The sequence below is a fragment of the Mesitornis unicolor genome, unplaced genomic scaffold (assembly GCF_000695765.1).
Source record: "Mesitornis unicolor isolate BGI_N332 unplaced genomic scaffold, ASM69576v1 scaffold44246, whole genome shotgun sequence".
NCBI classification, from domain to species: domain Eukaryota; kingdom Metazoa; phylum Chordata; class Aves; order Mesitornithiformes; family Mesitornithidae; genus Mesitornis; species Mesitornis unicolor.
Genome location: NW_010193822.1, coordinates 3,646 through 30,086, shown reverse-complemented (window position 1 = coordinate 30,086; position 26,441 = coordinate 3,646). Strand labels below are relative to the sequence as shown.

General features: G+C 42.0%; 1 protein-coding gene across 2 annotated transcripts in view; it reads right to left on the bottom strand.

The window, feature by feature from the left end:
* LOC104543076 (SEC14-like protein 5) overlaps positions 1-25,137 on the bottom strand; it is a 31,609-nt gene extending 6,472 nt beyond the window's left edge. The window contains exons 1-7 of one of the 2 annotated variants that reach the window (XM_010187583.1): positions 25,075-25,137; positions 9,697-9,846; positions 9,429-9,560; positions 7,436-7,564; positions 6,565-6,754; positions 5,324-5,377; positions 4,631-4,743 (exon numbers count right to left, since the gene is read on the bottom strand). In XM_010187583.1, coding sequence (XP_010185885.1) covers positions 4,631-4,743; positions 5,324-5,377; positions 6,565-6,754; positions 7,436-7,564; positions 9,429-9,560; positions 9,697-9,846; positions 25,075-25,137 — 831 coding nt within the window. Of the gene's footprint in view, positions 1-4,630; positions 4,744-5,323; positions 5,378-6,534; positions 6,755-7,435; positions 7,565-9,428; positions 9,561-9,696; positions 9,847-25,074 lie in introns of both variants that reach the window. The other variant, XM_010187584.1, reaches the window with a different exon arrangement.
* Positions 25,138-26,441: the final 1,304 nt, after the last annotated feature.

The window sequence follows — 26,441 nt, the reverse complement described above, 5'->3', positions numbered from 1 at the left end:
GATGGTGCTAGAAGCATGAAAGAAGTGACCAATTCATGCCAATTTGAGCAATATGGGCTTGATATTTATCAGTGTTCTACATGCGCAGGCGCAGCCCACAGGAAGCCTTACACTGATCAAACTGCCAGAAGCTTCAGCAAACTCTGAGCTGGCTAAAGTTTCCTTCAGCTAGCTATCCACAAGGACAAACAAAATACTAAATTAAAGTAATAGAGCTGCAAGTTTGCTAATTTGCCCTGCAAGGAGGTAAAGGATGGAAAGCATCCATAGGTAATGCATTAACCAAATCAAGCACTCACTGTTTGGAGGAGGATCACAACTGTAAAGTCATTTAATTATTACCCACTAGCACCAATTCCAGCTCTTGTGCAGGCCCTTCTGCTTTGCTCTTGACCATGCTTCCCTGATAGTGTTTGAACAGGAAAGATTTTGAGTTCTTCCACAGGCTTCCCTGCCTCATCACATCATACAAGCTCTTGCCAAAACAAAGCAAGCAACCAAAACTGTAATAGGTCCTCTCTATCACTCATCCTGACACTTGCTATCAGTAATTCTAGCACCACAGGCACAAAAGCCTTCCCAAAACAAGTCTGTAAAATGGCTTATTCCAACCTCCTTCCAAATCTCCTATGTTCCCCTTAGCCGAAAATCAAAGAAAAATTCACAGAACCACAGAACCACACCCAGTACTATTAGACAGTAGGAATCAACAATAACCCAAACAGATTGCACAGAAGTGCCAAAACTGACTAAAAGTCTGCCAGTTGCCAAAACAACTGGATTACAGCTGCATATGCTGTTGATTGATTTCTCAGACTCTTCTCCCCAGCTTTCCCAAAAGTGTTCAGCCTCATTTGCTACATCAAGTTTCCATTAAAAATTCAAGTTCTGTCAAGCAGGCATAGTCTCCTCCAGAATATCTGTACTGTGCTTAGCACAATGCAAGCAATCTGAACCCTGCTACATGACCACATGTTCAGGAGTCAAAGCTCTTTGTTCACCGACATGCTCATGAAAACAGAAAGCAGGGAAGAAAGCAAAGCCACCAGCAGTGTCAGGCTGGGAGCAGCCTCAGTTTCACAAGGTGGTATGAAGCTTCAAGAGATATTAAGAACTGATTCCACATAAAGAAAGAGTTCAGGCAGCCTAAAGCCGTGCCTAGAAGCACCTGAACAGATGAGAGATTAATGCTGTTCTAACACTTCGCAAATACCACATTTGTATGGCACAGAAAGCAAAAGGGTGACCTTCCCAAATAAGATCTCAGATGTATTCAGAAGACCATCACAGAAATTTTCTGTATAGTAGCAACATTAAAGACAGCAGAATTTTCATCAGACAACTTACACTGGCATTTCTGCTGCTCAGAGGAAGCTATTCATAAGACAACAGACAAAAGACACAAACATCTACAACAGCCCCTGGATCTCCTGCAAGCTGTGGGAGAGGGGATGGCTGTTAGAAAGTTTTGCAGCTTTTAGTGTTTTAAACCTATACTGTACACAGCTACAGGTAAGAGGTAAGCTCACCATTTCTGTTTAGACCAAAGGAGGGGAGCTTTAAGGGGGCTCACTCCACTCTGAGTGGAACTTGTTTCTCCATTATCTTTGTACAACCAAAGCAGTAACTGCCATAGGCAAGAAAATGAATTTGCCTGGTTTTCTATTTATTAGTGAAATTACATGTAGTGGTCTACAAGGTTTAAAGCCACTGATTTACTAGCTTTAAGTATCTGCAGTTTTAAAATCATTTAAGTTTTAAGCAATGATAAATCTGATTAGAAAGAATAACGTCTGTTTTGGAAGGAACAGTGAGTGGATAGTGAACAAGGATGAACATGACAAAAACAAGAAGGGACAGTTTCCAGGAAAGAGAAGATCGACAAATATTTTTTGACAGAGAAATAAGGACATCCCTGTTCCAAATTAAAAGAACAAATTTTCACAGCTAGGTAACAGCCTCTCCAGAGAAAACTCAAGTCATGTAGGGCAAGCTCCTGATTTTATATTATTCTGACAGGCAATCAATAGAAGAAAACAGGTGAGTAGTAAGGGGATTTAAGATGCAGTTTCAATAGCCAGCATCATCCTTCCTACTTGTTCAAGACCATGTAGGGACCAGAGCTCACAAAGCCTACACAAAGGGTCCAAGGCAACTCCCAGCTGTCACTATGAGCACTCAGCAATCAGCTCAACCTTGCCAAGGTACCTAACACAGCAAGCATCTGTCAGGAAGCACAAGGGCTTCCACACACTCGCAGAGCTCCAAGCGCCCAAGAGACAGTTGTTTCACTTTTTCCTCATATGCTGTCACACTTTTACCTTTCCCAAGCTCTGACTAGGATGGGGGAAGGAGGCCGTGAGAGGGGATCAACCCACAGAATGAAATGGGCAAAAAGTTTATAATGTGCTGCTTCTACCTGAAACCAAGACCCTTGCAGATCACACATGGATAAAGTCTCATCATCTTACATCTAGAGTTCAATTTCAGCTTGATATCCAATAGCTGAGATATTTCCTGCCACACAAAAGTCCACAGTTTTACTAGACAGATCACTGTAAACCTGAAAAGCCTCATATCCTGTATTTCAGAACATAACTATACCTGGGAATTAATCTCTGCCTCCTTTGTTCTGTGTCTGCTTGTTGTCAAGCCCCTTTTATGTGACAGAAGGTTGAATTGGGAGAGACACAAGCAATATTTAGTAGTGCAAGTTAGTTAATCTGTCATTATGAGCAGGTAACCATTCACACAGTTCAGTCACACATACTCACGGGTTAGCTGGCAGGCCAGCCCCAGCTGTTTACTGGGAGGCAGAGCATCATAGTGACATGATTGCAAGTAGGTATTCAAACAGTCCTTCAAGGGGTCCTTTGTTCCATCAAGTGAAGATATGATCCTATAGCCTCTACCTGTATCTAGCAGCCACCACACTCTTGGACACAGTCCAAGTTATGCAGCCTGTTGATGCTACTGCATACCAGTGGCCTTGGACAGATTTTGTGTTCTAAATTCATCAGCACTTGCATATTTAACAGTGTTGTTAGTTTTGGGAGCTTATCAGCTGCTGGGAGACTTTCAGACACTACCTTAACATGTACGGTTCTTTTCAGCCTGCGGTTTTCTGGTAACTGTTTCTCCATCCACATTCATAGGTACTAACAAAGCCCACACGCACACTCACACAGAAGGGGACTTCTTCATGAGTTCAGTAACAACAAAACTATAGCACTAAATCTTTGTTGCACTGTATTTCTACGTGTGATACACAGTAGTCTTTCCAAGGAAATACAAGGTTTTAAAATCATGTTTAAATTCCTTATGCTTAGACCAGACATGCTGTCTCTCAACTCTGAGAAACATACAGCAAGGCATGCAGAAAGCACTGGCAAAGCTCTTTGCAAACAGTAGCCTCTTTTGGCAAGAGCAGTTAAAAGAAATAAAAATTAAATCTTCCAAAGCCCGTGAATGCAGAGTACCTCCTAACCCACTCTGTATGACCGCTCAAGCAGTTAGCTTCTAAGCCAGGAAGCTATTACTACTGAAATCCTTTCTAGCTACACTCTGTTTTCAAGGAAGATCACCTGCTTCAACCATCTTTCACCTGTTTTCCTCACTTCCTAAGCACTCTATCTACCCAGCCCACTCAATTACTCTGTTGCTATCCTGGATACTTCTTTCCTTCCCACCCAATCTCTCTCTCTCAGGAAAGCTGGAGGTAGATTCCTCTAGAAGCATTCAAGCTGCCCTGGGTCTTTTATTTTCTCAGCCACATACCACTTAACCTCTTGGTCCAATATAAAGACTCCCTTCAACCAGGAGGAGCCCAAGCAGCTGCTGAACACTACAGCAAAGCAGATACATCTAGCCCACAGTACCCATCTTGCTTTTCAGAGGAAAAAAAAGTTTCCACTTATACTAACTGGTCAACTCTAGCTATACTTGCCCCAATCTACCGCTCTCAGCTCCTTTATTTTGGAAGCTTAGACAATATACCTTACACCATAAGGTGAGACTGTCTCTACTTCCCAAATCCTGTGCGGTTTTGAAATGGTAAATTTTGATAAAGGAGATTAAAACAAGAACAGAATGAATTCTCCTGAAAAGAATTCAGCCCTTTGCTGTACAAGTTTACACAACCTGCCTGATATACACTGCACATTGCTGAATCTCAGCAGCCGAGAACTCAGTGCTACCAATTGCCTCTCTGCTGAGCAGCATCTGCCCAAAGACAGAGGACACATCATCAGTGTAGCTAACCACTTCTACCACCCCACACTGCAGCTCTTGGGAAACACAAGACAGGCCAATCTGGGATACCAAGCCCTGGCCAACGCCTATTTTAAGTACACAGCAAACACACAAAGCTCAGTGACCAGAGAGCAGCCTTTTCAATACTGACAGGACTGAACTGGGCAATGCAGGTGCAGTCTGTGATACTGTTGGATCCTGCAGCAAGGTCACACAAACCATTTTCTCCATGCCAAGCCTTTTACCTAACTTTGCCAAAACAGTTGAGTCTCAATATACAAATTGTCCATGACTCTGATTTTGTGGAGTTGAAGGCACACAGGCTGAGACAGACTGCGTCCAGGCTTGCAAAGGGCTACTCTCTGCCTCACCTACCCACCTTGCCTTTGTGCGTTTCTTGAAGCCACTGGCGAAGGCGGATCAAGCAACTCTCTTGCATTGGAGTTAGCTGGCCCAAATATCGCTCAATGTAATCAGCATCCAATTTGTCAGCTGGAGGAAGAGAGAAAAAAAAAAAAAAAGAACAATTCAGAGGAGACTTGACATAGCCAGAAAGGAGATGTGCAGTTATTTCTACGCATCAAGTTACTTACAATTTACACTGGGAATGCACAGAAGCCCTCATTTTAGCTGCCTGAGGGAAGTGAGTGATATTCTTACTGTGATTAGGGCATGAGGACACAGACAGCATGTGAGATATCAAAGCTAAATCACTCTGCCTGTCTCTTAGACACTAACACTTCATTCAACCCTGAACTGCTCCAGCAGGAGCTTAAAAAAGAAAAAAAAAAAAAAACAACAAAAACTAACAACAACAGGAGCTCCAGCACTTTTCTCATTAACCGCTCCAAGACCTGGGCACTTAAAACCCCTGGTGTCCTAAAGATCTCACACACAATTCCAGTGACAAGAGACTAAAAAGCAGCTAGCTGAAAACTGAAATGTTATTCTGCTTATGGACACCAGAGGGAAAGGGAGAATAACACTGTCATATCTGACAGCAAGAGAGATTTTTGGCATGAGGAGAAGTCCTGTGCATACCAGCAGTTCAAGGTCCCTCCAGACAAAGGACAAGGGGTTTGAGTCTGCCAGCATTCAGAGACAGAAGCAGATGTGCTGTCCAAGGCTTTTATGTGCAAATGCCAGCAAGGAAAACGTGGTACCCAAAGGGGAGCAGCACAGGCCAGTAGCTGGCCTGGAGGCATGCAGGCACATAAGGAAGAGGACTAGAAGAAAGATCTCTGAGAGCCAGCGCTACATCAGGCAGGATTTTTTCTCAGCAGATACCAATAACTACAGAATAAGGCCTGAACACCCACAGGATACTGTGTATTAGCAGTTGCTGACTGATAATACAGAAATTATATATAAGTGCTACGCCCCCATCAAATACACAGAGCTAGCAGGCTGGGGAGCAGTCCCAGGGAAGCTGATCACTTCCTAAACATATATATAAGCAGAAAAATAAGAGCTACTCTCCTTTTCTGCTAGATGGAATCCACCACTCTTAGAATAACTTTCATCTCAAAACACATGAAACTTCCTTACAGTCAGGCTTCTGTGGATTTCAATCCTTTTTCCAGATGGATTCTAATATAGAGAAGCTACCAGATAAAGTCTAGTGAGACCAGAACCATTGATAGTTTGAATTCCAAGACTTTTCCCTAGTTACACTCAGCAAAACAAGTGCTGTCTTTCCTTCTGAGGAATGACAACTCCTGTTTCTAATACTTCAGATTAAAAGGCCCCTCCTATTTCTTTCTGTCAGAGAATAATTTTATTTAGTCTAGAAGCTATCATCAGATCAACACACAGAATGATAAAGTCCGATTCAGGCATTTTGTGCAAAAAATGCATTAGACAACATTCTGCAAGTTTGTCTTGGCTTGACATAGGGGCAAAAACCATCTAAACCAATCCCCCAAAACACTGACTTTTAAACAGCCAAAATATTTCATTATAGTTCATTATAGTACACTCAAGATAACTAAGTTTCTTCAATTTAAAGTATAAAATACCTTAAAGGTCAAATCAAACCCAAGCTTTTCTAAGCTCAAACAGAAACATACAGCCTATACAGTTTTGCTTGGCTTTTCAGGTATTTTTTGGGAAAAAAGTTCCATTGTTTATGCTCTTCCTGAAGAAAGAAAATAACTTTCCTTCCTCCCCACCCACAATCCAGAAGAAAAACCTTATGTCAAAAAAATAAAAATAAACTTATTAGTCAGTGCTACTCAAGGCATTTCAACTGCCAGCAGCTGCTACTGCCTGGACAGTGCATACCATCAGGGCTGACAGCTTCTGCTGCAGGGCAGGAGCTGCCAGTTTGCTCTTTGGTAGTTCCAGAAGCCTCAGACTCCAGCAGTCCGTCATCAGCATCATGTCCAACAGCCGGGGTTTGCTCATCCTTCTGTTTGCCCACTGGGGGAGGTGTCCAGCGGGGAATGAACGTGATCCCTTGGGAAATCAACTCCTTCAGATAATGTTCAATCACTTCCTTGCCCTGAAGGGGAAAGCTTTCATTAGGAAAAAACAATTCCATCTCCCCAAAACCAGCAAGGTACCGAAAAGCTTTCCTCAGAACAGATGACTAATGGTGTTAAGAGGCAAACAGAAAGGAAACAGTTCCCTCCTTCTATCTGCATGACCCTGCTGGAAACACTTCCATATGAAAGCATCATACAAATGGTGAATTGTAACACTGGTCAGGCAAATTCCAATGCTATGGATGCAGCTACCTTTATAACACTTTCATCCTATTCTCCTGCTCCCAAACCATCAGCTGCGTTGTTCCTCTGCAGCCCAGGAGAAAAGGCCACCAAAAAGAAGTGCCTTTGCCCGAGCTACTGGAGAGACAGGGGGCCGATTTTTATCCAGAACTTTCTTTTCTTGCATGAGAACAGTGTCCTCAGTGTCTGAGGAGCCTGGCACCCACAGCATCCACTGCAATCCTCCTCTGGTACAGCCTGCTCCCTCCCTTGGACAGACACATTTCAGCGAGCAGATTGTTTTTGCTCATAGCACACTGGCTTTTTTTCTTCCTTTGCCTTACGGAGAGATTTCAGAGATGTATGCAAGTGTATAAAACTACAGTGGGTCTATTTTAGAGAAAAGCAAAAATAAAGGCACACTGAGAGCAGGCGTTTGATTTTGGTTTTACAGTACAAAGGGAAGCCCGTCTTACCCGCTTGATGTTTGAAGTGTACTGCTTCATAGCAATTTTTTCCACTGTGCTTTCAAAGCCAAAAAATGACTTGATGTCAAGAGATGCCGACTGTTCAAAGCAAGTCCACTCTTCATTCTCAGGGTGAACCTAAACCCAAAGATACACAGATGGTCAGATGGTAGCAGACTGGCTATTTAATCTCCAGAGCTACAGATTGAGGGAACAGAAGAGCCTTCCTATGAGGCACCAAGAGACTCACATCTAACAGTCAGTTTAATTCTCCCCGAGTAATAGAAGCACATCACAAACCGGACATATGGATGCTTGTGGTTAACCCAGCATTCTTCACATGCACAAAGCAATCAAGATAAAAACTCACGTCTGCCTCAGCAGACCTGAACAGTAATATTTGCAGCAGAAGTCACACTAAAACAGTAATGAGACTGCCCACTTGAAACCATCACGTCAAGATCTCCTTACGGAATGACAGGAATGGCCTCTCAGAACATGCAATTAAAATCCCTTACAACTGCAAAGGAAGAAAAATACAAAACACTTTTTCCTAGTTTTGGATAGGAAACTCAGCCATCAGAAGACATGGCAGAGCAGGGAGTTTTCCCACTGTAAGTTCAATATCCACCTTTCTAGTAATTTCCCCATAGTTACACTGTATATGGTAAAAACCTACATAATATTTTCTTTTAAACTTAACCCTTTCCTGAGAGGGCTCTGACTTTTCTCTGTAGGTGCTGCTGTTCACAAACTGACATAAAAGAAAAAAATTCCAGCCCAAACACAAACGTATGAGCTCTATAAAGGACACAGGTTCTCCAAAGGGAGACATTAAGTAACTGCAAGAGCAGGATCACAGTTCTCCAAGTTGCTTCAGAGAACACTGCAAAAAAAGGAAAGATGAGAATAACCTGTTTCCGGTGCACTCTGGCAGGGAAAAGGGAACTGGTAAAAATAGAGCACGGAACCATCTTGAGGATGCAGACAGCTAGCTCCCACCCCATTCCAGGAAAAGCGCTCCCCTCAAAGCCCAGTCGCTGATGTTTCCTTCCGAAGGACATGAGCTAGAGGCAACACAGCCAAAATCAGCAAGTGCAACAATGTCTGAGTGATTCCAGAGTTGACCTGAGAGCGTTTTAGATCCGTCAGCACCTTTCACAATGATGGAAGTTTGATTTGCTGTAGTTTTTAGGAAGCCCCACCTAGGCACCACGCAATCTCTGGCTCAGGAAACCCTCTCACCATCCAAAACATTAGTAGCTTTTCAACTCTGCGTCTTGCTTAAAACAGAAGCTACTTACAGTTCGCTTACTCCCAAGAAGCTGAGCTGTTGTCCAGTTGCCAAAAGGGAAGGTAAGTAACAGGATCTGCACTTTTGTTTAGGAAACAAAAAGCAGTATCTGATTGTTTCCAGAAAGAGATGAAGCTATTTAATGGTGACTGAGCCCTAATAGCACAATTGCAGTGAAATGGCACATTGTTGCTGAAGAGACAGCCACAAAGCGAGACAGCTCAAGCCACAGATAAGGCTCAAAACTGTTCTCTCTAAATATTTAGAGCACAAAGATTATGACAAGATGCTAACTTTCACTTATTTGTGGGCAAAATTAATCGCCAGACTTTCCTCTGGCCCTCATAATAGATATGAAGGGTTTCTTTCTAAATATCCACCTAAGCTCCAGATGCTTTTATTAACTTGAATTTCAAGCCAAAAGAAACTCAGGGAACATCATCAGTTCTGGAGCACCAACTGTGTTTTCTACTCTCATCCTAGAGCCTAACACTCCAATCAGAGAATCACAGTCAACATAGAAACGTTTCTCAAGCCCAATGGAAGCACTGCAAAAAGCCCACACCCTAAGACCCAATGGCCTTCCAGTGTAAGAATATCTAATCATATTACACAACAGTCCAGTATTCAAACTTATTCAAGCAACTTGTATGTTAGCACAGGACTTTCAACACTTCCTTCACAGACAAGTAGAAACAAGGCACTTACTGAGTAGCTACATGTCTCAAGGACGACGACACGGTTGGCGAAAGTCTCATTGTGGGCTTCAATGAGGAGAGTTCGCTCTTTCCAGTTCACTGTGTTTTTCTGGATGAAGAAAACATACTCTACCCCTGCAATCTGAGAAGGATGAAGAACCAAAGGCGGGGTGGGGGGGGGGGGCGGGGAGGGAAGAGAGAGAGAAAGAGTACATTTAGAGCCTTTATCTGAGCTAGCCAACAAAATCCAGGACTCTCTGCCCCCAGGTTGTACTTGCCTTCTTCAACAGCCTAGGAGCATCCACATTCAGTTTGCAGCTCCGTTCAATGATATGAATAGCTCCATCATCACTCTTTGATTCATGCAGAATTTCACTCCCTAGGAAGACTGGGATCTCCGGACATGTAGGAAAGCGCTTTTCATATGCCTGGAAGTGAAAACAAAACAAATTTCAGCTTCTACCTAAACCAACTTTAGCTCTTTCTGAATTATTTCCCTTCCAGCAAGAGTCCAACAAAACAGATGCCCTTGAAGTTTAAGCAAAATAAAACAAACAGAGCAGGCATCCGCTCATGTCAGTCATCAAGCTAAGCATGTCTTAACATAACTTCTCTTTCACACATTAAATAGAAACAAAAGACTGTTGTTAAAGAGTACTGGGAAGGGACTCATAATAACCTGGACATCAATAACCTAATTTTTAGCTGGCAAAAGCAAGTACAGCTCAGCTGATTTCTGCTAAAGACTTGACCCACAGATAATAAAATTCAAGTCAGAAATACTGCCTCTACAAAGCAGCTATTTAAAAATACTGAATACTCCTTTGCCTTTAAAATGTGATGTGTCAAACAGTTCTAGTTGTCCTAAACTATGAAGGGTAAGACCGCTAATTATCGGCTACTCACTTTGACTTGATTTATCTATTTCTAAAACAATTCTGTCCTGGTTCAAAAGTCTTCCTTGTTTTAATTAACCTACATCCCTCTGAAAAGCCTTTATCCAAAGCATCTTTTTCAGCTCGAGCAAAAATCCAGATTTCCATGGCACTTGCAGCAAACCAAGTTAACTTGCATAAATGCTACCTACTGTTGCTCCTCTTTCCTTAACTTCTCCATCTCTCATTATATTGCAAGATCTTTGCAGGGTGGAATGTTTTATTTGGATTTCTGAAAAGTGCCTTGCATATTGGGATGCTAATGTAAATATGTATTTGAAGCAACACTAGCACAAGACCAGGATTCAACTACAGCTGCGACAGGAGGAGAACCAGTGTTCTTCCCACTGCACTCTGACAACTACACCATTTTAATAATAAGATTTTTTGCTATAATTCCACAGATGAACTTAACTTCTATGAACTGCTGCCATCTTCCCATCTTCTATAAGACACAATCATTTTATACAGCACATAATTCCCTCACAAGTATTTATATTTTTATCTACTACAGCAGAAAACATTAACGTGATAATGCAGTTTTCAGCACACACACAGCACCATGGGGTGGCTGCATTCTGTTACCACAGCAGTTCAAAGGCTGCTTGCCCCTGTACGTATTCATGTAGCCTAGTGTTGTGAATCATACCTGCTCTTAAAATAGCTCAGGCACTTAAGGACACATTCTGTATCTCCTGCTTCTAGATCTCCAAATGGAATAGAAGTTATTTCAGATTATCACATTGCTCTAGTATCAGGAGGAAAGTGCAAGCAGACTACCAGCTGGAGTTCTGAACCATGAATCAAGTGCACAGTTTAAAGTCATCCTCTCCAAGTCACTAAGTAATGCTCTGCTTGCTTTGCCACATGTCTTGGAGAACTTTTCCCATATCTGTTAGGCCTCTACCTGTGCTTTTTTGACCTGATCCCAACTAAAACGTTTTAGATAAATATAAAACTACCCGTGGCAAGTGACCGTTGCCAGCACCAATCCACCTGGCTCCATACAACAAAAGCACGCTCATCGCTTTAAGAAGCTTAATTTTTTAAAAGTTTTTTTTTATGCCCTTATCACACTTGCAAAAAGTCTAACTGAAATTCGTACCCTAAAAGAAGGCTGCCTCAGTGTCACAGTTTATACAATTGCTCTATCATCCAATGTCTCCTCCTTATGCTGGAAGAAGGGTTGGGAAAAGGAAAGATTTGTGGGTTGAAATAGAAATATATTTTAAATAATAATAATAATAATAATTAAAAACTAATATTAATAACAGTTTATACTATAAAGTACACAGAGTTATATTCAGCCAAAATTGTGGAGGAGTAGGCCTTAGGGTTACACAGTAAACAAGTCCCTCGAGATGTCAGCCATGCAAGTGTGAAAGAGGAGGAAGAAGGAGCAGAAAGTCCCATCCCCAGCAAACTCCTCAATTTATAGTGAATGTGACATTTGTGGTATAGCATAATTATTAATTGGTCATCCTGGGTCATCTGCCCTGGCTTTCGCTCTTCCTAACTTCTGCACCTGCCTATCTCAAGACTACTGAAGACTACTTTGCAGAGAAACAAGAGCTGTTCTAGGGCAGTGAAGAATCAAAGCACAATACCTGTCAAAGGCCCTACTTCAAGAGCTTCCCCAGGAACACTGAACTGTAGATGTCTTCTTGCCATCGAAAGACCATAACAGCCAATCTGAAGCCCCCCACACCACCACTGAATCCAGTTACCTTTGACTCTGATTTGAGGATCAAGCCACTGGATCTCAACATACAGCTGATTTTTTTTCCCCTCCTCTAACAGTGCATGTGACCCTGCTGGAGACAGGCTTTCTAATAAACTGTCATTCAATCTAGCAAAACCCAGTCCAGGACAACCACTAACAGAGAGCAGTCAGTATTTCAGACAGCTAAACAACATTTGTAGAATGAAGAAAGGTCAGGGCAGAGGGGCACATATCTATGCATATTCCCGGTGATATAACTAAGGTAACTGCCCAAACCCAAATAGATGGGGCACTTCCACATTTGAGAAAATATTGATGTGCAAAAAAGATTCCAAGTCCTTTGCTAATCTTCTTTACACAACTTTAGAAATACAGCAGCCGAAGATGCCCGAGATCATACGAAGGAGAGCTGGAGCACCACGCTGCAGTCACAAAGTTGTCCTGTTAACATGCCTGATCTTTCACCACAGAAGAGACTGAGCTATCAGGTGAGCAATCCATCTTTTGCACTCAGCATTCTCTTATCAAAATCATTATCTATACACAGCAATGCCTTTTTTGCTCCAACAGAGAAACTGAGGGAAATCAGAGAAAGAAAATTTTCATTTTTTTAAGCCACTGCCAGAACTAGTTTTTATTTTTTTCTCCACTATGATTCTGTGGAGTGCAAGGTGAACAACAGAATATCCCAGTCAAATGAAATCCCAAAATACTTAATATTAGCTTGTTTTAATACTTGGGCTGCTAATCTGCCTGCATTTGCTCTTTCATCTCCTTGCTGCAGACTGCACTACTAGTATATAGGAACTATGATTTGTCTTTCCCTTCTCCACCCTTTCTTCCTCAGAAGGAATAACAGCAGTATTGTGCCACTACTTTCTCTTGAGTGCATACCCACAATATTGTTTTAAAACAATCACCTTGATGACCAAAGTCTTGAACAGGATCAAATATATATAAAATGAATGGCTCCATGAAGTCCCTCCCTCCTTTCTTCTAAACCCCACTGGGATTCACACGGACAGGCAGAACCAGCTAACACTTTGCACACCTCTTGCAAATCCTCCAGCCCAAGCAAGCCAACACATTGTGTCAAACCCCATTTTGGGCTCCTTTTCTAGTATGATCAGTCTCTAATATTGACCTCACACCAAATCAGATTGAAGGAAATCCCCAAGCAGTTGCACAGCTGCAGAAGCTCTCTAGGCAAGCCAGAGCACTGCATATACCTGATTCACCAAAGTTAACTACCTCAACAACCCAGTTTATATTAGTTATTTTCTTAAAGGCTCGGATTAACATGTTCTCTTTGTACCCAAAACAATTACTTCATGAGAGACAGTGACTTGGCCCCACTGGTGTCCTTTCTTACATCAAGCTTTTTTCCCCATACTTCTTGCAGAAGAATTGTTGCAAAAAACAGTGTAGTGTTGGAGGAGTTTTTGGTAGTAGACTGTATATGTTATGTGACCAACATACACATGTCATTTAAATCTTTGCAGTTATCTCCCTTGGAGGGAAATCACACATTGTATTTCACAAGACAGCTGGGTGAAGACAGAAAGTTTTGGGATCTGGTTGAACTCTCACAAGATATTTTGCTTGGAAATATAATCAATTGTTTTAGAGTGCATTTAAAGTGTTAAAAAATAATTTAGGTACAGATGACAGCCTGCTGGAATTAAAAAATTTAAAAAAAGAAAATTAAAAAAATTTACAAGTGAAACAATTTCTAGCTAAAAAAATTAAAACATGCAGAAGAGTCTTAACAGATACTCGAGGCTTCAGTGAAATCAGATCTTTCACACTGAAGGGAAGATGAGAAGAATCTGTGCAAGGCTGCAGTGCATGCGTCTGTGTGATCATGCCACTGGTACGACCTGCCCTTCTCTCCCATAGTGCCTCAGCAAATGTGCTGTGGCGACACACATGGCCAAGCAGCCACGGGCCACTGCCATGGCATGGAGTGCATCCCAGTCCAAGACCCCTTAGTGCCACAGGAGCTGACAAACGATTAATCACACCAAGCATCAATTAATCAGCAGTGATACGGCTGACTACGAAATCAGTAAAGAGTGCTTTGACCTAGGTTTTGCCCTGCAGTCTCCTGGGAGATGTGCCTGAGTGGTTTTACCTGCGCTGGACAAACAGAGGATGGGACCAACCCTGTGACTGATGAAAATCAGCTTGTCAGAAGAGAGTCTGAGAAAAATGAAAGGAAGCCACACTTAAAAGTGTTCTTAAGTGTTTGTGAAATACACAATAACCAGTACAAAAAATTGCATCTGTGAGAAGAGATTGCCCTGAAAGTCAGCCAGATGCCAAAGAAGAACAAGTTATACAAAAATACAAGTGTCAAGAACAAAAATATTGACATTCTAAAGCCTCACAACCACAGAGAAAAGGGGAAATCACCCTCCTGTACCATTCTTCTACTTCATCTGCTTAACCCCTTCCCATCCTGATCAAAGGTCTTCTCCAACTCTTTTGCTTTCCTAGTACCAAGGTGTTACACATATTGAACATGCAAGCATGCTCCAGCTCCAGTTTAATCTCCCATAGACTGACAATAGCTGTATCACTGCCGTTTCCCATATGATCCAGAGAAGATGGCTGGAGGGCAGGATCTTTTATAACAGCTACTCCCGCTTCTCCTCTGTGGGTTTCAACATCCTTTTCTAGCAAGTGACCTTGAAACCAATTACACAACAAAGGCCTTAGGAATCCAAAACAGGAATGTCCAAGCACTGCATTACTACATGAAACAAAACACTTCAAAAAATCAAACTCTCCTGCACACATTGAGCGTCCTGACAGTTTCTTCCAGCCCAGTGTCTGCTGGGTTCTGAGTGGTTTCAACGTGTTACAACAAGAGACAGCTTTTGTTAGATGATCTAGTTTCATACCTTAATATCCTAGGGGCAATGTTATCCTGTCAGTCTTGGGTCTGTCTTTCTCCCCACACCAGCCACCTAAGAGAGGCAATTCTACAAGCTTCTCACTAATACACAGCTAACAGGCAAAGTGGTTTGGATTCTCACAGATCCTTTAGCAAATACACAGAGCTTGTGTGCTAAATGCTGCCATCCATGAAATCATGCAGAAACATGCCGAGCTGTTTTGGAACAGCAGTTGGCAGGAAAACATTCCTTTTCTACTTGATAGATGATGCTCTGAAGTGGCTGCACAGCCCTTGTGTCTTTAGGGTTTGGTTGTTTGGTTGTTTTGGTTTTGTTTTGTTTTTATACTGGTCAGGCTTCCTTAGTGACAGCATCACAGACATCTGCTGTTTCAGATTTGAGCCAGAGTACAGGAATGGAAATCCTATGGACTGACTCCTGTGTGGTGCCAAGATGAACTGGAGAGGGATCTCCAAGAGTGTAAAAGCTCAGCTATTGGGGAAAGTTATATTGTGTAGGACACATGAAGAAACTAAACTGTTATTCACCTGATGTAGACAGAAACTGTTATAGTCGATATTATATGAAAATGTTACAAGCAGAAGACTTCATCCTTGTGCTAAGAGCTAAAACACCTGAAGTTTTTTATGATTGAACAGTTTAAATCTGAATTAATGAGATTCCTCAAGGTCATGTTACATCCACATGTAGTTTGCCAGGATAAAGGAAGAAAATTTACATCTGTGTTCAGATGAACAGGAAATGAGAAGGACATACAATACCAAGTTTTGAGCTAAAGATGTCCAGATCACCATCCCTTTGAAAAGAGATAATGAGAAGGAAGGTAAGACCCCTCATCACTTTTAAGTAGTAAGTGGATGCATTTGGACTAGCTTTTGAGCAGTTTTAATGAGACATAAATCTCTCTCTCCAGATTCAGGAATTTCCAGATTATGGCCATCTAGGAAAAAGTAATAATTTCATCTTTCAGTCTCTCCTACTACTTAATTTAACCTCAGGATCTGCACACTTACTCACCAGACACAATAATCCATTTGCCTCATAATCACTAGAACAGATAACTGCTTCTCACTAGCCACAGTAATGCAAAACAAAATACAAATTGAACACAGAAGCAGGAAGGGATCAAACAGATATTTGGGGTTCAGAAATGCACTCAAGTCAGGCACTTCATTTTAAGAAGGTACAGAGCACCTGCATGCAGGAAAGTCTTTGGGTACTGAGAAAAAACACTTTTGCTGGAAAGAAAAAAAAGATTCGCCCATTAGAAGTCCACTGGATCACAGTACCAGGCTGCAAACATTGACCCAGTGTTATCTCTCCCTGGACTACAGCAAATAATTTGCCTCATTTCTTCAGATTTTTGTGAAAGAAACAATTCAGGGAGCAGCAGCTGTATATTACAATACAGGCACAACTGAGTGACACAGCAAACCTACTGAAACCAGGACATGCACTGCAGCTGCACAAAGCTAACTCAGCAAACTACCAACGTGCCTGGCCTCCTGTCTGAGAGGAAACAATACTCCATTCAAGCTATTCTGCTACAGCATTCTTCTCTGCTTATGAGAGAGAAGAAACTTGGTGGTGGAACAGTTCAAGTCAGACAGCACAACACGAGGCCTTAACCAGGAACCATTGCTAGCTGGTTGGACATATTCGTTATAGCCCATTGTGGAAAGAGGCAGATACACTGAAACAACAAGGCAAGAAAGCAGACATCTCAGGTGACTAACACCTTAAAGAGCAAAGCACAACAATCAAGTGTCACACCACACACTGCTCAGTGAATGACCCCAAAATCAGAAAGGCTGGCTTACAAAATAAAATAATGCCTAATTGGAAGGACAATCTGTCATTGCCAGAAGCCACTGAGACAGTTTATCTAAATTGGCCATAATTCAGGGTCAAACCTGAGCAGGTCACTGTGCTTAGCAGTTTAAAAAAAATCCATGCTGGCTGAGATGTAACAACTGATGATGGTTCTACATTTTCCCATCTTTTTTAGTCCCTGCTCAAGAGTTCATTATTTGTCTTCTGCATCTACACATGCAGTAGAAGAAAAAAAAAAGGTATTTCAGTCACTACTGGAATACAAAATAACAGTGATAACTCCAGCTATATTGTGTCTCCTTTGTGCTATGCTGCAGTGCCATTGAGCTATAGCTTACTTTAGAGCTCATCCATTCCAGGACTAGGCTGCACTGATCAGATTAAGCTTGAGACACAACTCATTCTTCAAGGAATTAAGCCTCCACATTGCAGATTGAGAAGGTGATTAAAGACAGGGACTATGCTGTAGAGACTCTTTGAATTACTATAAATCTTCTCTCTAATCCACACATGGTGCCATCACCATCCACTCCTAAACCACTCTTGCCCAGCAAATGGAGACTTAGCAGTGGCAATGCAAAATTGTCAGACTTGGATGATCCCCACAAAACACACTAAGCAGGCCAGATGTGCTGATGTTGCCAGCAGCTCTCCAGAACTCTGAACGAAGCAGTTCTTCCATCCACTTTCAGCAGCTATGGTAAACAACATTCACCAAACATTTTCTCAAAGGGAAATGTCCCACACTCTAGTCTCAAAAGAAATGTCAGCTCTTTGCTCAGCCTGACTATTGCTCACTCTTGACCTGCTTAATACCAGGAGGAGGTGGTGCCAGGGCACAAGGACTGAACACATGAATACAGCTGTGAAGAATCATCCCAGCTGACACAGAGATCATTACTTTCAGTCTTTTGTTGCCAAATGCTTCTCAGCAGTAAGATGATGGGATATTTATAGTGTATCTTGACAGCATGGTTTCAAACCATCAAGTCACACTGAAGCACGATGTCTTAAGTCAACACTAGATCCTCTGTAAGTGCATAAAATTTTAACTCAGTAGCTTCTGACAGTTACAGCAAACTTACTTTCAAAAAGAAGAGACAAGGGAAGCTGCCTTCCTTAAAAAGCCTGGCATAGACCATGGCTGCAGATAGACAGTCCACATCCAAGGATGATCTGTCTTCACTCAAAGGGCAAGTTCCACAGACCTAACAATCCTGCCAGAGAAAGCAGATCTTGTTTTGTATGGGAGTATCCATTTCTTAACTATCAGGACACATTTCTTGTCATATATGGCATGGATTGAACACCAAACAACTGTTTTAAAACATTTTCCCCCTTGCACATTGATTCTCTCTCAATCTCTAGGGTACTGCCAACTAGAAACACAGTTTCAGACAGTACCTGAAAACTGTGTGATTATCTACACAGCAGCTCCAAAGGAACATTTGAGCACTGGGCACACAGGCTGCATGCTGCAAAGCACTAACTCATGTCATGTACAGCTATCCAAGGACACAATGTGTGGCAGACCACTGCAGAAACTTCTTTCTCTGGCACTCCTGCAGATGCTGCGCTTAAGACTCCACTCCCATCTCCTGGGCTACTCTGCACAGCCCTCTGAGCAGCTGCACTATCGCTTCTGCTTCAGAAGGATTCCAGATGCCAGAAACTACTCTGCTCTCCCTGCAGCAAGTGCTCTCCTGGTCCCAGAGTTCACACTTGAAAGTGGAGATTATGAACAGGCATCAAATATTTTTGTTAAGATTCTACTTTTCTTTATTTATAACCAGCCTGTGATGATACTAAAATAATGACAACAACTCAGAGCTCCAGATGGGGATATTACAGTCCGTAATTACAATTCAGTGTATAGGAACTTCCAAAAATATATACTGTGGTGCATCTGTGCTGCAGGCATTGTAAGATATTGCACTGTAGTTGACTTAGTCAGCCAGTCTGCACATCTTATGTAGCAAGACAGCAGCAGCCTTTCTGAGACCTGGATAGGCTGTGAACACACACATTGAACTTGTCACTCTAAACAAACCCAAACATGACCCTGGCTAGGCATCAGTCTGCTTGTACATTATACTGCTTTCACACACCATTTTATCTCTTATCAATGTGTACTGCAAGCTGTGTGGGCCACGCTATGCTGTCTACCTAGCAAAAGAAGGCTCAGAGGTTCTGCTGTAAAAGCATCACTGCATCAGTCAGTGAAATATTGAATCCTTTAAAACACCACAGCGTTACAGAGGAGAGCATGTATGATATATCAAGATTGAGTGTATAAAGAGACTGCTTAAATGTGCTAAATGCAACAGGAAGAAGTCATTAAATAAAGCTACTTAAAAGATCTATCATCTTTAACACAATGCACTTTGATGCTGAAAATGCACAAATAAAAATAATTTTGAAAAGATATATGGAAAGCAATTCTAATTGTCAAGACCTGAACTTCATTATTCAGAGGTTTTTTTTCCTGCAGCTAAATGTGACAGCTAAAATAGCAAGGAGCTGCTTTCAATTAGACTGCATACACAAGCCTCTTAACACAGCTGGCACAAAAGAATGCTGGGACAATTGTGAAAGAAATTATGCTTTTTGATTTTAGTTGTACTGGATGTTTGACTCCTGCATGTAACTGGGGGCCAGATGCTCAACTGCTGTAAATGAGCAAAACTTCAGTAGCTGCAAAGCAGCTTTGCCAGTGTGCAAATAGCCAGTGTAGTTAAGGCTGATCTGCTGGTGGATTATTCAGGGGCAAGAGTGAGGAGGGCCCATGCCAAACCCAATGACTGTCATCAAGACTGCTTCGGCAGGGTCAGGCATGTGAGAAAGACATCTCACACAGAGAGCATGGATGTTTGCTTTGGGTAGGCTATGACCCTGTATTACAGGATGAGAGTAAAGATGATGGAGAAGGAATACTTTCTGCTACTCACTCCCATGTGAAGTAATTTCTGACTCTAAAGAAACCTGCAACGTTTGTTGTCTGAACTGAATTTGCCACTCAGCTTGTTAATGGCCCCAACACTCAAACCACACTGAGATGAAACAGAAGTATACACCACTAATTTCCTACTTTATCTTACCTGAAAGATAAAAGAACTCCAGATTAACTAAATGCACATAACACTGAATTGCCACTAAAACTAGAAAAAAGAGTCACAGACTTGCTTGGAAGTACAGGCAGCAGCCCAGGACCTCAAATGGCCAAGCTTTCTCCTGCAGACAAGTGTGGCAGATGCACCCACCCTACCAAAGACCTGAGAAAGACCCAGCAAAGACAGTGCTAAAGTTTCTGGCCCTGGTGGCGCCAGGACTGCCTCCCCCCTCACAGCTCATGTCTGGTCCACACAGTGGGGGCAAAGGTGGGAAAGTTGGGGTCCTCAGCCAGTAGGGGGTGACACGACCATGTATTGACCACAGATCAGATTCGACCAGGGTATAAATGGGGCCCTGCCAGAGGACTCATTTGAGTTGGTCCTCCTTGGAGCAGCGGGTGTGCAATCAGGGACTCTTCTCTCGAGTTGGGACCCCACTTAAGGTAACTTCTCGAGATTGAGAGCCCTCCCTTTTTTTTGGTGAGTGAGTGAGTGCACATTTTGGATTGTTTGGCCAAAACTTTAAGAATTCTTAACTCAGCTGTGTCTGGTAATATTCCCAACCAGCATATCGAACCTGTATTTGTTAAATGTCAGTGGGATGTTGTTTTCGTGAATGAAGTTTTGTCTGCTTAATTTCAGTTGCAGATTAAAGTTTGTTTGAGTTCATTATTTGTGTGCATGTAGCCATTTTGGTGTGATTCCGTGACACACAGTCAGGGGAATAATGAGCCGCCATCCAACAGATCTATTAGTATGAGTGATGTTCGAGATAAGAAATGCCTGTAAACCACATGTGCATCCACAGAACCACCATCCCCCACCCCAACCTAACATTGCAAGTAGCAGAAGCACCCTAGACTGAAGGGTACCACTCAACCAGTACAGTGAGGAACATGCATGCATGGATAGCAGTGGTGTAATTCGCAAAAGATCTGGCTCTCAGCTGCTCATATATGTGTCAACACATGCCGTGGGCAGCACCAAGAAATGAGGTCAAGCAGCAAAAACCACTGACTCGCATCATGCATATGTGGGGCTCAAGAGCAGTTTTGTGTTAAGCATGGAATACAACTGGCACATGCAACTGATGCTGATGCTACTGCAAACTTCCAAATGCCTGATCTTTGTTCCGTCTTTTCAAAACCATGACATATTTCTAGATAACAGTAGTAAACCTCTCAAAGGCTGCAAACATAAAGCTGATATCCTGTACACAGTAAGCTTAAATGTCAAGTTAATTTTTTTCCCCACATAAACATATAGCTTTTTAGCTTTTAACTAAACCCAGTCTTTAACCTACTAGCATTACATTTTGCAGAGCTTTCATTTCCTAGAAAAGATAAAATCTCAGATAGTAAAGCAAGAAAGGTTTGATTTGGTTCAAGGTGTAAAACCTGCATGTAGAACATTCCCCTTGTCAGGATCTGTATCCATTACCATTCCCTTGGCACCAGGCTGTGCAGAAAGACCCCTCAACTTGTAGCAGAAACCATAAATTGCTATAGTAGCAATAAGAGCTGAGTGTGAGGTGCATTATAAATGTGTCAAGAGAATGAAACAATTGACAGAAGAGCCATCATGAAGTTCCTCATTTACATCACTATTGCAGCAACTCAGACTATACATCAAGTGCAGACGACCATGTAAGAGTCCCTGGAGGGGTATTTCAGTTCTCTAGCTTTAGGAAACATCCCAAGCAAAATTAGTGTATAGTATAAAGTATGCAAAACCAGAAGATGTCAAATCCAAGTGTGAAGGGCTGAGTGCACTACTAAAATTAATGTGAACAAAACTCCCCACTACTTTCAAAGCTAAAACTGCTTCATATAACCTTATGATTCATTGGCACCAAATAGTATTTGAAATGCTGTCTGTTTCTTTTAGTTCCGTTTCCTCTACAATTAAGCATTTTGGACTTGCTCACCCAAATCACATTCTCATCTCCACACAGAGAAGGCTCACAACAATTTACATCATCCAGAGTAAGTTATCACTCATGAGCTACGTGGCAGAAATACTTCTCCTTTTGAATTCTTCCTTCTTTCTAACATTTTAGTAAAAAACTTTTAGCTTCAAAACTACAGCTACTACACTGAGAAAACAATGCTTACACTGATCTAATTGAAAAGACTATGAGATCAGGCCCAGAGAAGCATGGACAACCCATTTGAAGGAACAGCTCCACTTAAAGGGGAAACAAAACAAAGCAAAATAAGGAGAGAGATAAAATGGAAAGGAAAAACATGACAAGATAGCAAAGTATAACAAATGTCAAAGTTCTTTTCAAATACAAGGGATAAAGATGTCAGGAACTGATTATAATTTGAAGAGCATAATATTTGTGATCCTTTAATGTGAGTGTCCTCCTTTCAAGGACTCGGGACATACGTCAAATCTACTGCCTGCAAATGCCAGAACGCAAGGTGCAGAAGTATTAGTAAGCCGAGTGTAAATCCATAGGCAGTTATCCAGAGATACACAATAACAAAGGTATTAACAGTAAAAGCACAAGCTCATCTGTCAAGCAGAGCCTCATGCTGCCTGGAGGATGAGCTGCACACACGTGCTCCATAGAAGTCCAAGGAAGACAAATTGCATTCCTGATGGCAGGGCTCAACAAAAGGCATAGGACACACTATGTGTTCAAACAAGGCCAGGAAGCAATGGATCATTTGGCTATGATAACCCTATTTCTCAGATTTTCACCATTTTCTGTAGTGAGGCCCAAACATATGAGTTTCTGGGGGAAAAAATACCTTTTCTAACAAACACTACTTACCTCATGACACAGCCTGAACAGATCACAAGAAGTATGACCCTCCCCATTACACAGATGAGGAATCAAGCACAAGTATATCAGGCTGAAGAGAGCACAGAGACCTGTAAAATAACGGGGTGTCTTAAGATCCCCCCACATGACCTCTGCTTTCCTACCATTAACCACAGTATGGAACCTTAGCACTCCAAAGGTTCACACAAAGCATGAGTGGAAAAGATGAAAGCAGCTATCAGGTTCCCAGTGCTGAGGAAGCTGCTGCCAGATTTATGTTGAAGCAGATTAACAGCAATGCCATGTGCTGAGGAGCAAAACAGCTTCACTGTACGCCCACTCTCTCTGCAAAACTTCCAGCAACTGACAGCTAGCACCTGACAGCTCTGTGAAAGCTGCACTGCCTCCACACAAGTGGAAGACTCCATCTGAACATGCCAAATGTGATGACAAAGCCTGCACCCAACTCAGCCTGCATGGACTGCCACTAGATTGAAACACTACTTTATAATGCCAGTCTTCATAACAAAGCAGATCCTGCTGTGAACACATGATTTTCAAAAGACATTACACTGGGACTAAGGGGTCTATATTCAGCTGCCTACTCTGCTAGAGCCCTTTGGGTGACCCTGGACAAGTAACTTGATCTTCGTAAGAAAAAAGACTAATAACTCTGCTAAGGTAATGGGAATTTGAGTTTGCTGAACACCTAAGGGATGACATTTACAATCTCAGCCCTGAAATCCCAAGAAACTTTAAGTTCTGTCATGTTGAAAAACTGAAAGCAAATAAAATTAAACCACTTGAAAAATAAACCTATCAAACCCTGGCCTTTAGGCATTCTGCTAACAAGCTTACAAAGGATTTGTTTAGAGGCAGCCCTCCCATATTAGCAGGCAATCTATTGACAGGCATCTGGTGTTAGGTTTATCCTGCTAATATAGACAACAGGAACGTGGAGAGGTATGCACAGAGCAAAGACTACCAGTATCTTCATAACAAGTACTGGTGTCTTATTCTAACACAGGATGCACTGAGAGCGCAAAGAACATAGCCAGAAGAGTTTCACTACCACAAACATCAGCCTCAGACTGGTTGGGGCACTTCTACAGCATGTTACTGGCTTAGCTGTTAACAGCTTAGCTGGTTTTCTCTGAAAGAGAAAAAAGGGGCTGAGGAGGTAGAAGCCCAACTGTCAATAAGAAAGTGTTTATTTCGATAATTAGACAGTATCAAAGTGAATGGCACTTGCTGTCAGCTGAGGAACTGCTGCTACCTTCATGGGCCATTATTTCCACTTAAGGCCAAATAAAAAAATTTCTTCCCCAGTTTTTACAGCAGAAATAGAAGACTGGAGACTGTTCCGGGTAAAACAAATCTTACGGTACTTACTTTCCAGGAATCTAGAAGAGGCAAGATTGTCAAAAAATGCAATGTAATACATCAAGTTCTCCCTTCCATTCACGGGAATGTCAGCTACCCAAAACAGCTATAGCTTTCCATCTATACTAAGTCTGGGGGACCCCTAGAGTAGACTGAAATGCCCAACAGATTACAAAAATAGCCTTGGAAGAGTCCATAAGCAAGCATTTGAGATAAACGCCCGAATGCTCAGTGCTGCCCTTCAAATGTGACGAGCAAACCTTTCAGAAGGAAATTTGACTCACATCTCAAAAAGCAGTGACGAAGTTCAGAATATCACAAATGTCTTTAAGCTATACCTAAGAAAGCTGCCATGGTCACATTAACTTTTTGTATCACCAGCAAAAGAACTTCAATTACAGCCCTCAAGCCCCTTGCAGAGATCACAAAATTTGGATAGAAACTTTCAAACACTCCAATCACAGGTGAGCAGAGAAGAAAAACACATAAGAATTTTTCTGAAGATTTCTAGCTTTTCCACCAAATCAAAAAGCTCAGTATGACTTAGAAAGAAGTTCTAGATACATGCATCCTACAATACCAATCAAGATCGGATCCAGAGAGATTCTAAATTGAATAGCATTTGGTGAAAAGTTAAAGATAGTGTCTGGCCACAAACTGACCCTACCTACCTGAAAGTAACAATTTTTTTCCTCCCTTGTGGAAGAGCTATTACAGAGGTTGGATTTTGTTGGTTTTTTTCCCCCCCCTCTAATGACTAAACTACCTCTCTTAAAATACTGAGATGTTGATTCTTATTTTTCATGGAAAATTGAAGAAAAGAAAAAGATAATGAGAGCTTAATGTCTGTTCCTGCAATGTACCCATAAGGTTGTCACAAAGACATGCTACCCAAAAACCACAGTTCCCCCACCTCCCACTGGCCTGAGGTTGCAGCCCTTAGCAGCAGGAGAAGTAAAAGTGCTGAGTAGTACTCACTGCCATGACAAGCTCAAAAGGATATTTGTAGACTCGAACTGGGGACTGGTATTTCTGCACCATTTTTACTACACACCTGTAATAGAAAGAAATGGGAAAAAAAATTAAATCCCTTACACCAAACATTGCAATACATTCTAGCAATTTTCACAAACAGACCTTACTAGAAGCCTTAACTCTCTCACAAATAGAGAGGAGGAGACACATTAGGTAGACTATCTTGCCCGGCATCACCTAGCAAGTCAGTGGCAGAGGCAGAATAAAAGGCAGGACCCTGCAGCCTCAGCCCAGTGCTTTTGTGCACAAAGTAGCATTCAGCTGTTTTAACTCACTAAAAGAAAGGAAAAGGAAACAGCATGCTTAAAGAACATGCCCGACACTAAGCTAGCAATCACATCCCACTGATTGGATGCCCACTGCTTCCAGCTGAACTAAGGCAATAACTGCATGCAATGGAAACAATTCTGTTCTCAGCATTTCATTTCTCCTAGCCACCTCTCACTGTTCTCATCAGGATTCCTCCCTCAGACTCTCTCACTAGGGTTTTAACCCTCAAATATGCATCAATAACCAGCATCTCAAGGAATTACAAAAAACATTTAAAAAGTTATTAGGCTGCTTTCTGCTATTCCTTTAGGATTCTTTTTTATCCTATTAATACCATCTACAAACATCAGCAACATAAAGACTGGACGGCTGCTTTGAGACACTATGCTGATTCCACCCCACTCAAATTCCACTACTGAGCAGACACAGCCCTCAGCAACATGATGCAGTGTAGCACTGAACTCAACAGTCAGAGCATTAAAACAACTTATCCCTGACATTTTAAGCCCGAAAATGGAGGTGAGACTTAAATTTAAAGATAAATGGCAACAGATTCTCCCTTAGAAAGACTGCCACAAAATGCCACTAAGCAAGGTAGAGGTGAAAAAGACTAAGAAGTTGGAGTACCTGAGAACATGAAATGCTTGTAGAAGAGTCTCACAACAGGACAGTTACTCTGCAGAGGATCCTGTAACCCAAAGAGCAATGTTCAAGACTTGCTGACTCTCTAGGAGTCTTACTGGTACCAAAAGCCAGCCCACGCAGAACAAGTAAATGCAGAGAGAATGCATCAGCAAAACATCCAACTCAAACTGACGTGAGCAGAGCAGGGGCAAGCAAACACCCAGGAAGCCTGGGCTGCTATCACGTATCAGATACCCGAGCCAAGAGGCATGGGGCACCTTGTAATGCAACGCTGTAATATGATTATGTAAGGGCGATACCTATGCTGCACGGGAACCTTCTGAGTAAGTGCAAATATAGCAATAGAAGCCTCGTCAAACGTATTTAGCTGTGATCTTGCTCCCCGTTCTGACCTC